General features: G+C 49.0%; 1 protein-coding gene across 1 annotated transcript; it reads right to left on the bottom strand.

Moving 5' to 3' along the window:
- Positions 1-266: 266 nt before the first annotated feature.
- Positions 267-8,423, bottom strand: ARHGAP36 (Rho GTPase activating protein 36). Its single transcript, XM_030305596.1, has 11 exons — positions 8,155-8,423; positions 6,889-6,954; positions 6,150-6,385; positions 5,713-5,905; positions 5,444-5,499; positions 5,046-5,196; positions 4,444-4,592; positions 4,089-4,265; positions 3,759-3,856; positions 3,516-3,622; positions 267-1,504 (listed from the first exon to the last, which is right to left on the bottom strand). The coding sequence occupies exons 1-11, from the start codon at positions 8,405-8,407 to the stop codon at positions 1,347-1,349; spliced, it is 1,644 nt and encodes a 547-aa protein (XP_030161456.1). The 5' UTR covers positions 8,408-8,423; the 3' UTR covers positions 267-1,346.
- Positions 8,424-11,861: the final 3,438 nt, after the last annotated feature.

Here is an 11,861-nt window from a genome sequence, read left to right as displayed (position 1 = left end):
ATTCTGTGTCACCTCTCTCCTTTATCCCCCATCACCCCTCCCCTTTATTCTACACACCCCCTGCTTTAGTCCATTCCCCGACATCCCATTATTCCATGTCACCCCCTCTCCTTTATCCCTCTTCCCTATTTCTCTTTCCCCTTCAGCTCTAGTCAGAGCTTCCCAACTCACCAATCCAATTTTCAAATTAAACACACACACACACACACACACACACACACACACACACAGTAAGCCATGAATATGCTGCTGTCACAACACAGATGTTTATTAATGATTAAATGCCAGAGAAGTTTTAACAATCACAAATCTTCGAGCTCTGCGGTTGTTACCCATTGTGTGATCAATTTCTATCCCTCAATACAATACATTCTTCATTCTACGGACCTTAGCAGTTGTTACCCCTCAATATTAGCTATAATTTTGGATGTCATACATAACCCATATCTGCGTGTTACCAGAGCATGTCCCGCAAATTTGTACCGTCCTGCAGAGAGGAGCTACAGAGACGATAGGTAAGAACGTTTGGAATCAGGTGACTTGAACTACTTGGAACTATGTGTCTCTACCTAACTAGCTGTTTTGCTGACAACAGGGTGTGAACTCCAGCTGTCTGTAAAACAGATCTAGGTAATAAAATCAAATTTTTCCTCTAAGTTTTGACCCCAGAAGGCTAGTTAGGCTTACATTTGAGGTTTCCCTGTTAGCGTGACCTGAGCAAAACTGCACAGAATTTTGGGGGTGGCTATTTGATGAGCCATTGGTCTAAATAATTTGGGGCGGGCAAAAAATCCTGAGGTGGTGGAGTTGCTGCGGGGACACGGCTATGAGTTGGTGTGACATGGTTTAGCGTTAATTGTTTGTCAGCTGTCAGTCCTGACATGACGTCCTAGCATGCCTCTTGAGGGCCTTTGCAATTGAGCTCTTGGGAGGAGGGAAGGAAAGTCAGGAAAAACATGCAATTCCCTTTTTTGGGGGGAGGGAAAGCACCTCGAGATTTGTGAGCTTCTCTGGGACAAGGTGTTTACCACAAATGTCACATCAATTAAAGGACAGGCTGTAGTGTGGGAAAGCCAGGATCAGGGGTAAAAGAGAAAGGCAAGGTAGCACCAGGGAGCCTGGGCATGACACAGAAACATCTCTGCTTGTACTAGCTGAAGAGACCAAACATCCCCAGTGAAGGGGCTGGCAGTGTGTTTGGAATTCTCAGCCTGACCCGAGCATCAGGTGGAAATCCTTCTTACCCTCAGATCTTTACCCTCAACGTTTCTTCAATGTTTCCTGTGACATCCCAGGTCTACCCCCACCCTTTTCCCCTGTCCGGCACCTTATAGAAGGAAAAACATCTAAGGAAAGAAGTAGCCGATGCCAGTTTTGGCCTCCTTCTCCCGGGGCACACGGAGCAATGGGCGGTCTTGCTCCGGAATGGGGGGGTTACCCGCTCCTTCCTCATCGTCATGGGAACGGGCAGTGCCGGGAGGCACAGCTGGCTCCTCAGAGGAACCTGGAAAATAGTAACAGTGTTAACTCCTTAATGTTTCCAGACTTCATACTTTGCACAGCACGCAAGGGACTAAGACCTAATTTTGCACTTCAAATACAATACGAAGCAAGAAGTTAGAGTAGGAAAGATTATCCCTGTTTGACATGTTAAGAAAACTGCAGCCTAACAGTGGAACACATATCTCTAAATCTAGGCCCCCTGTAGAAGGTGGTGGGGGTAGGGCTGGGTTAGAGAACAGGAAGAGTGAGACAGATACCCCCTGCTTACAGCTAATGGACAATACCACCGGGCAGGCGGGGAAGAGGGTGGCCCCCTAACAACCACCACCACCCTACAACCAGCCTGACTAATTTTACTAAGCAAATGAGTAACAAAGCTGGAGCCAGAAGCTTACAGCACTTCGTGAAGGGGAGAAAGCAGGTGTCAGTCATCAATGACTCTGGGGAGGATTTGTGGTCCATGACTTGGCCAGGCTGAGACTTGTTTTTAAGGAGGGTGGTATCTACAAGAAATGTAACATCTGCACCTTCTTTGTGGAACTTTATTGCCTTTGGACTCCAAACTTCTCTAGAGTCAAGATCATTAGGCATTGGGACAGCCTCCACATTCATGATTTCATCAAGACTGACAGTAAGGTCTGGCTGAGGGTCTGGAATTGTGTTGAGAATGGAGACATCTTCAGGCTCTGGAACCAAGTTGGTAACTTCATCCTCTTCAAAAGTGTTGGCTCGGTCTTTCTGAGAACTGGGAATTTCGTTGTGAATTTCAGCATCCCCAAGCTCTGGAACCACATTAAATACTGAGTCTTTTTCAAGACGGGGGTTTTCTTTAGAGTCTCGGATTCCACTGACATCAGAGGCTTCTTCGTGTCTTGGGATTTCTTCAGTAACTGAAGATTCTTCCTGGTCTTGAATGTCATCAAAATCAGAGACATCTTCAGGGCTCGTTACTACATGGAGAGCTGGGACCTCTTCAGGGTTGGAGCCTTCCTCGGAGCCTGCAATTCCATTGAATTCTGGAGTTTCTTCCTGATCTGGAATTTCTTCAGTATCTGAGGTTTCTTCATCATTTGGGACTCCATCAAGAGCTGGCACCTCTTCAAGATTGGGATCTTCTTCAGAGTCTGAGAGTCCATTAACCTCTGGGGATTCTTCATGATTTAGGATTTCATGACCCCCAGGGGCTTCCTCAGGGCTTGGCAACATATGAAGAGCTGGGACTTCTTCAAAATCAAGGTCTTCGTCAGAATTTGAAATCCCATTGACCTCTGGGGCTTCTTCGTGGCCTGGAATTGCTTCAGCATTTGAGGATACATCATTTGGGATTTCATCAAGAGCCGGAACCTCTTCAAGATTGGGATCTTCTTCAGAATCTGGGTTTTCATCATGTTCTGAAGCATCTGCATGGTCTGAGATTTCATCGGTATCTGAGGCTTCTTCATTGTTCAGGATTACATCGAGATAGGGAATTCCTGCAAGGTCAAGGTTTTGGTTGTCTTCAAAATCTGGCCCTTCTTCAAGGTCGTGGTTTGGGTTTTCTCCAGGATTTGAGATTTCTTGCACATCTGGGGCTCCTTCAGGGTCTGGGACCATATCAAAATATGGTATTTCTTCAAAGTCTGGGATTTCAATGAGTTCGGGAATTTCATCATCAGGGTCTAGAATATCTTCAAGGGGAGGAAGATCATCAAAATTCAGGGTATCATCATCATCATCATCATCGTTGTTGTCGTCCTCATCATCTTCTTCTTCATCAAGCTCTGGTATGCCTTCAAGATGTGGGCCTTGAATCTCAAGATCGTTTGGGATCTCGAGACCTTGAATTTCCCCAAAGACTACTCCTTGATGGAGATACTCAAATACTAGCTCTTCATGGCCTGACACATCTTCCTCAGAGGACTCATCTTCCTCAAGGGGCTCATCTTCAGCAAGGACCTGGCCTTCAGGAAGGGCCTGACTTTCACCAAGGGACTGACCTTCAGCAAGGGCCTGACCTCCAGCAGGGAACTGACCTTCATCAAAGGGCTTGCTCTGAGCAAGGACAGCAGCCCGGGCTTCAGCAGAAGTTTCCACTGGATCAGAAAGTAAAGCATCCTCTTCCATCTTTATTCGTGCACTCCTGGGTGGAAATGAATTTGGAAAAGCAAGTCAGTTTTCATACTTGGTTTGCCTAACATGACGGTGGTCTTGGATTGAAAGCCCCCATAGGAGATTCTGCTTCAGGCTAAGCTTAAACAAACCAAGAAAACACTCACTGTATCTTCCTCAAATTCCTGCGTCTGATAAAATCCAGGGCTTCAGGACTGGATTTCCACACACGCTTAGCAACCTGCTTCTGAATATGGGGAGGCACCTGAGGGTAAAATGAGCAATGTTAGCCTTTATTACACAACATTTAAAAATTTATACTCCTCTCTATCAGGTACCCAGGACTGAAGATACCATGACCACTGAATGCAGGAGGAATTTCTGGAAGATTTAGTGGCTGCCTGCTTTGGCTACTGTCAGGGATGCATGTATGACCCTCACTTGCCTTGTGAATAGGAGAAAGCTATGAAGGAAGTTTGTCCAAAAGCTCCCTTTACCTGGAAGAGGATATCCCAGTTATCAATCATGGCACGGACCACATTGACAGAAGCAACATAGTGGTCAATCCCCAGTCTTGTTTTCCTGGACTCCCTCTTGGCAAATCTCCCCTTCTTCAGGAGAGCAGATCCAAACACCAGAGCCAAGTTGGTGGAAGTCATACGGTTGCCTGAAACCTACGAAAAGGAAAGCAGAAAGTGATCGACTCTGAGGCAGTAATGGAAATGACACAAATATGAATGTCTCCTTTTGTTCTTGTTTCCTTCTCCTACCGTCTGTCTCTGTGTCTCTCTGATACACTCCCACACATGTCCCCTACTACAGCTCTCATTACCATTCTCCACAGGTTTTTACCAACTGTCCGTCAATGCCAATGGAGTCCTCGCAGTTCTCAGTGATCTTATGCAGGGCCTTCAGCAGACGCTCCAAGGTATCACTGTGGCAGGGTGGCATCAGATAAACCAGCAACTGCAGGGCAGAAAGCTGATCCTGTGGCTTTAGAGCTAGAAGAAGGAAAGCAGTGGATGGCTCAGGGGGCTAGCCTTGACAGCAGCCTGATACCAAAAGACATGTGATTATGCTTGAAAACTGAGGAAGAGCTATGGAGGAAGTACCCAGGCATCTTGTCTTTGCTCATTCCCAAAGCATTTGAGGTCAGGAGCCCTGAAAGCAAGAAGTGCTCCCATCAAAAGCAGATCCCTTCTACAGAACCTAGGTTCTTCTTTGCCCTGGGAGGACACACACAGCTTCAAGAAGCTCTAGAGAAATCTCCCAACAATAGACTTACAATGGACTGTTAAGAGATCTAGGGAAAGCAATCTGGATAGGTGTTTTCATCTTCTGATGTTTACTCTGTTTTAGTTCCCTGGGGTCCTGCAGCCAGACCTCTGTCCCTACCGCCCCCCTCCCCATACTATTTCCCCTCCTTGCCTGACAAGGGACAGCACAAGACTCACTTGCTGTCAGGAGGAAGGACATGTACAGATCGTCTGGCAGCAGAGAGTCCTTCATGTCCCGGAAAAACTCCTTGAGGAGTGCAGCCACATCATGCACATTCTGATTGTCATCCAGCACTACATCCAGACCTTGATCAAATTCTTCACGGAGCTAGAAAAAAGGGAGAGAAGACATGGACCCTCTGCCCTGCCCATCACATGCTCCCTCCTGGCATTTCCTTCCATAAGTCTCAAGCTTCAGTGGAGGTGGCTGGCAATATGGCATGACTGAGGGGCTAGAAAGAAGACGCTGATCCCCCCCCCCACCAGGCATGAAACTCCACTCAGATCTATGGGGAAGACACCCCCACCTGTTTTTCCTCACTCAAGGAACATAGGTGTAAACAGAGCCACTTTACCTGACGCACTCTCTCTGCCGAGTATTCCAGGGTGAAAATTCCCACTGTGCTTAAGCCTGAAAGAAAAGACCAGGAGATGCTAAGTATCTCTGGTCCCCTTCCCCATGGCATTTCCCCTCTCCCCAACTGAATCCCAGCCCCAGCTGGTGGCAGGGGAATGTTCCCACCCTTCACCCTGTGTCCTCTTTTCTCTACCCATTTCTAGAACACCATTCTTGCCCTTTAATTGCCTCCTACCTTGATTACACCATCATTTTCAGCCCCCTTACCATGTTTCTCAATGAAGCTGCAGCAAGCCTCAACAACCTGGGGGATTTGTTTAGCAATCGGATTGAGGCTCATTTTCCTTTTGGATCCCAGAAGTCGCTGGCCAATCGGAAAGGAAATCTTGGAAAGTTGCAGGGTCTGCAGCAGCAGGGCCCCATCCTCCAGTTCAGCCAGGCTGTCCACGGACACTGCACCCTGTGGAGAAACCCAAACTATCTTAAAGGGGGGGGGGGCAGGAGGGTCACTTTGGACCTTCCTGGGGATTGTGTCACATTCATAACAGGAGACCTTCTCTCCGTGGGAAGCCAATTACACCCCCCACACACACACACACACGTTTTCTTCAGCTCTCCCTCCCTCTGAGGTCACAGGCCTTGACCCTCCCGCCCTGCATCGATGGACACCTCAGGGACGGCACTGCTTGCAGGGTTCAACTCACTCGACGCCCACGGCGAGTAAACTCCCGGGGCAAGGTGGGCTCATCCCGTCTGCGACTGAAAAAGCGCCTGATGCGGCCAAACATCCTTTGCACCACGTTTCCCCGACGACGTCCCGAGGCCTGACCAGTGGATTCTTCAATCTGCATCGCGGCTGTTAGTTCAAGATGCTTGCGGCGGGTAAGCTCATTCACCAGGACTTCTTCCAGGCGAATGCCAAACGTCTTGAGTGATACGACTGGGGAGCCAGGGAGAGAAAGAATGAGACACGTCAACGCTCCGCAGCGCTTAAATCAGGAGGAAGTGCAGGGGCTGTAGCGCTCCTCTAAGCAACCGCCCGCAGCCAACCCCACCCCTCCAGACCCGCAGCGCCCCTCCCTGGGGAGGGAGCCAAAAAGACCCTGCAGTGGTTTGGCGGAAGCACTGAGCTCCACTACCCCGACGGAGCTCGGGATCACTGCCTTAGGTCCTGCCAGGGGGGTGACAGCGTTGAAGCAATGAGGGCAGTTTCTTCTGGGCGACTGTCTGGGGTGGATCCACGGGGAAGGCTTAGGGAAATCTGCTGGGACCGCCCCGCGTCTGCAGCGAGTGCGCCATTTCCTGAAACATCCCCTATGGGGTTGGGGGGGGGTTGAGTACCCCCAGAAGCAATGGGCACCGCCGAATCTCCAGTAGCCAGGGACACAATGGCGGGGGGGGGGGTAAAGCCCCATTTATTTCCTAAGTACGAGAGCCCCTCACCCCTCTGCTGTCCTCTCAGAATCAGAAACCACTTCTCCAAGGTGTTTGGACGGTCAATAGGCAGAGCTATGGGAAGAGAAAAAGAAAAGACACGCACACTCACACAAATAGGATTTGATAAATGATGAAAACATCACAATGTATTGATCTGCGGGGGAGGGGGCGGAGCAAACAGCTCCGACCTGCCCGCTGAAAGTGTTTTGCTTTCTCCCAGCCTCAGTTTCCCCGTTTGACAACGGGACCAAGCCCATCTACCACCCCTGAGACTCCAAGAATTTAACCGAATCAGACGATCGGAGGCGCCTCGTGCGCAGCGCGCCCCGTGTCACGCACCAGCAGCAGCTCCGCACAGGGCTTCAGACACACATTGCGGACTCTGGGGCGCCGCGACCGTGCAACAGGCTAGGGGAGGGGCTCCGCCTGCGTCCCGGCGGCAAGTAGGGGTCGCCAAGTTCCTGTGGGCGCGCTCGCGCCCGGGCTGCCGTCGGCTCCCCACACCGCAACCCCGGCAGCCGCGACACGCGCCGTCCCCGCTCTCAGACCCCCGCAGCGGGGTCTCCTCGTCCCTGGCGTGGCGTCCCCAGGTTACGGCCGCCGCGCGCGCCCGGCGCGCCCCCCGCCCCTCGCACTTTTCTCTGCCGCGGGGGCGCCCCTCGGCCCGTGCGCCCCTTCCCACCTCCCCGGGGCCGCCCAGCCCCCTGCACGCTCGGGCCCCATCCAGGGCTTCGTCCCGCTCGCTCACCCAGCCGGCTGAGCGGGGGTGGCAGCGATCGCAGCGCACCTCCCGCCGACGCTTCCGCGCCCGCACCGCCCTCCCGCTCTGTGCCCGGATTGGCGCGTGTCTCTCTCGCTGTCTCGCTATCTCCCCGGACTCGCCGTCTCTCGAGCACGCCGTCTCTGTGCGTCCTGGTCCCTTCTCAAAGGGTCCCTCTGCGCCTCCTCCTCGCTCTGACTCCTCGCACCGCACCTGGTGCGTCAGTCTTTTCACCTGCCCTCTGTCCACCTGTCTGTCCCTGCCTTCCGCCTGTCTGACCACCCCCTCAAGCCCCCAGGCTTCGACCCAACTCAAGTAATCTTGACCTCTTCCACAATTCAACCAAAACCCTTCAACTCCTGCTTCCTCAGTGGTCCGGGCTCCAGGGGAACCGAGCGGGGCCGAGACCAGGCGGGAGCCCCTCCCACCCTCCTGGACCCCAGACTCGGCCCGTCCTGCCCTGGGGTCCGCTCGCTCGAAGGCGGGGACACCACGCTCCGGGGCCGGCTCACCTCGGTCAGGTTTGAATTCAGAGAGGAAATGTCTGGCCATGAGTTCGTGGTAAGCAGTCTCTTGCAGCTTCAGACGCTCTAGCTCCGACAGACTGTGTATTGATATCATTTTCGTCCTGCGGTCCGGATTGTGTCCTGGGGCTCCTCCCAGGACGTTCACTAAAAAAAGGAAGGCGGACAACAACAGCAAAGGGGGCATGATTCTGGGGCACAGTGTCCTTGCTGCCTTCAGAAAAGGAATGCAGCCACCCATTCTGGAATCGGATGATATCAAGGCTGCATCATCCAATTGTCACTGGACCTGGTGGAAGGAGCTATGGGGGGGAGGGTGGTAAAGGGGGAGGGAAAACTGGGAGGCGGCTTCACCCTCAAGCATAGCTGCCTCTGGTTGCTTATTTGAAGAAAAAAAAAAAAACCAACTTAAAAAAAAAATCATCCCTGAACCGATAGTCCAGAAAAGAGAAAACCTAATTAGGCAGAAGAAGAAGAAAAAGGAGGAGGAGGAGGAGGAGGAGGAGGAGGAGGAGGAGGAGGAAGAGGAGAAAAGAAAGAAAGAAAGAAAGAAAGAAAGAGAAAGTAAAGAAAAAAAGAAAGAAAAAAGAAGGAAAAAAGAGATTAAAAAGAAAACCAACCAACCTTATTCACAATTGTAAAATGTACATTGAGACAAGTATAAGGTAATATTTTCCCTCAATTAATTAGAACTTTGATAGAGTTCATTTAATGGTGATACTCTGTGCTGTCCAGGCTGGATGAAATGGGCACATTCATTTAGGTTAGGAGCACTGAAAATGTGTACAACTCTTCCAGAAGGCAAACGGGGCACATAAGTATGGAGCCAAAAATCATCCCCAGGCCCTTTGACCTAGTAATTCCCCTTCTAGGAATCTGTCCTAATGAAATCTACCTTCGGACAGGCAAAAACATATGTACATGAGCCATAACAGGAAAAAATTTAGGGGAAAAAAGCTAGCCCAGTAATGAGACTAGTTATATAAATTATGGAACGACCACAGTCTGGAAAATTATGAAATCATTAAAGTGATATTTACAAAGAGCTTTTAAACAGCAAATACAAAATATAGAATTGTGTTAATTATGATTACAACCATGTGAAGGAAAATCTGCATAAAAATAAAAGACTGAAAGAAATTCACCCCAATATGAACAGCATCTTTATTAAGTGGTAGGATTTTGTTTGCCTTTGCTTTTTCTCTATTTACTAAAAATTGTGAGACTTGATTATATTATGTTTTTCATGAAAACACCATCAGTTTGTATCAAAAGAAACAAACATCGTTTCCTGGCCATTTCTAGTGAGTCTCCTCCCAACACAGAACTGGTGATCAGAGTGAAGTTTGTCTTAGTGTTCTGGCAAACCTGTTTTCCATGTCCCTTCTCCATGGCGCCCAGTATCCCATACTGCTGCTCCCAGGCTGCATAGGATCCCCCAGTGGGGATCTCTCTGGACCCCACACAGCATTCTTCCCCGCACATCCTGGCCTCATTTGTTCTTTCATTCATTCATTTATTTTAAAAATTCTGTATTAATTACTCACTTTGTGCCAGGCACTAAAGATTCAACTATGGGCAAATGAAACTACTCCTTTCCTAAAAGATTTAACAGTGCAGTGAAGGAGATACACAGGTTGGTAACAATTTACAAAACCTTGTGAGAAGTCAATGGCCACGATATAAACAAAGTACTGTGAGAGCAGAAAGGAGGAAACATCTAAGTCTGCCTGGAGATGGGGGGGGGGGGCGTCCAGAAAGAGAACATCTTGTGCAAAGGCAAAGAGATGGGAGAGAGGTTGTCATATTCTTAAAGCTGTAGAAAAGGGGATGTTAGGAGATAAATCTGCATAAGCAGGCATGAACTGACGAATGGCCTTGTAAGCCATATTATGGAACTGGACTTTCTCCTGAAGGCAGTAGGGAACTACTGCAGGGTTTTAAGTGGAGAGGGACAGAGTCAGAGCTGCAGTTGGAAAAATCACAGGGAGCAGTGAAAAGCCTGGTCTGAGTAGAGAGTCTGAAGTAGGTAGATCAGCCAAGAGGCAAAGAGATGCTGATACAAGCCAGTGTCACTGGGGCTGGGGCTGGGGGAGGATTCTATGGGTAGAATTGACAGAGCTTAGGGGAATTGTAATAAGAAGGACAGAATTTAGGACAGCTCCAAAGGTTATAGTTTGGGTGAGTGTGTGGATTCTGGCTCTTGATAGAGAAAATAATTTGGGACATAGGGAACTAAACCTTTTGACAATAAGGGAAGGGGTCACATGCCATTTCTTGGAGCTCCCCTTTGCCATGGAGTTTTACGGTAATATTCTATATATTATAGTTGAGTAGGCGGCTGAAATCCCAAAGATCAGGTAATGTGGCTTTGACAGAGGAAAAGCAGGTAGGCGTTTATCATTCAACAATTTATACAAATGAGCTCTGTCCAGAACAAGCACACAAACAAACCCACAAACCCACCAAAATCCCACCCTTGTTTTGTTTCCAAAATTCTCTTTTGCCGACTTTCCTTAATAGCCAAAGTCACAGTTATCAAAAATAAGTTCTTACCAGATAACTGAAATGCAGTATGAGAAAAGGCGAGGAGTCTTTCTATGGCTTTTGAACTGAGCTAGGAGGAAAAATCCTTAGCATGGATTTTTTAAATCTCCTTCAACTCCAAAGCACCATTCCCTGGACCCAAACTGAATGCCTAAGCCCAACCACCAAACTTTGTCCACAAGATGATCATTTTAACCAAAGACATATGCACAGCACCCACCTCAGTCCCAGACTAAGTCCCTAGCAATCCCCCATTCACAATAGCTGGTCCAGACCCTATTAGCCAAGGGTCTCATCCTGACACATACAGCCTAGCTCTGCTTAATTTTTTTGAGGTTACTCCCCCTCTCCCTTTCCCCAATTCAGGCATATTTGTACCTGCTTTGAAGTTGCGGCTATTTCTTCTTGCCAAGGCTTACCAGATCTGGTCATCTGAAGAGTATAGCTGGTTCTTTTACCCAGAAACCAAGATGAAAATCTATCCCTCTCCCCCCCCCCAATAAGGTAAGAACAAATAAGAAAATCTCAAAAAAACACCAGCCAAAAAAGAGACAGAGAGAAAAGCCTTTGAGAGATGAGTCAGCCTAGATGCTTACAATTATGAAGGAAATCAAAGGCCTTAGAATAAACCGTTTGTCATTGCCTCCTGCTCAAAGATACAGGGCTAAACTTAAGAGCAATCATATGCTGCTATTCTGCCAGCAAAACTGACACCGTCTTGCTTCCTTTCAACCCTCTCAAGCCACCAGAAGAATACAGGACAGAAGTAGAGTTAGGAAGGCCAGTGTGCCCAGACAGGAAGCAGATGGGGGGGGGGGGGCAAGTAAGCAGGTTTCAACACCAAAAGAGACACAGAAATAGGTTCTTGAGATTTGAATACTTGTCCTCAGGCTTGGTTTTCCAAGCTGAGTACAAAAGGAGGCTCCTCACAGGGAACAAGGTGCCAAGAGACCTCTCCTGCTCCAAAGCGTCTTCCTCTTCCCCTTTCAGCATGCCTTAGGGCTGGCCTGAAGTGACCATGGCATCAAAAAATACACAAGAAAGAAGAGGAAAGCAAGGCCTCTCAGTTTCAGCCTAGAATTCAAGACATTTGCAAAAACGAAGTCTTTAGACATTTATCTGCAGGGGCCGCTGGAGTCAGAACTAAA

This window comes from Lynx canadensis, chromosome X (assembly GCF_007474595.2).
Source record: "Lynx canadensis isolate LIC74 chromosome X, mLynCan4.pri.v2, whole genome shotgun sequence".
Classification (NCBI taxonomy): Eukaryota; Metazoa; Chordata; class Mammalia; order Carnivora; family Felidae; genus Lynx; species Lynx canadensis.
Note: the sequence above shows the minus strand (reverse complement) of the source record. Positions and strands in the feature narration are given on the sequence as shown.

Excerpts from the sequence above, each read along its gene's own strand:
- ARHGAP36 (XM_030305596.1), bottom strand. The coding sequence starts at position 8,407 with ATGGGTGGCTGCATTCCTTTTCTGAAGGCAGCAAGGACACTGTGCCCC. Across the intron at positions 6,386-6,888 it reads TCTGAGAGGACAGCAGAGGG|TCGTATCACTCAAGACGTTT; the intron begins GTGAGGGGCTCT and ends CTGGCTCCCCAG. Across the intron at positions 5,197-5,443 it reads CGGCAGAGAGAGTGCGTCAG|CTCCGTGAAGAATTTGATCA; the intron begins GTAAAGTGGCTC and ends CCTTTTTTCTAG.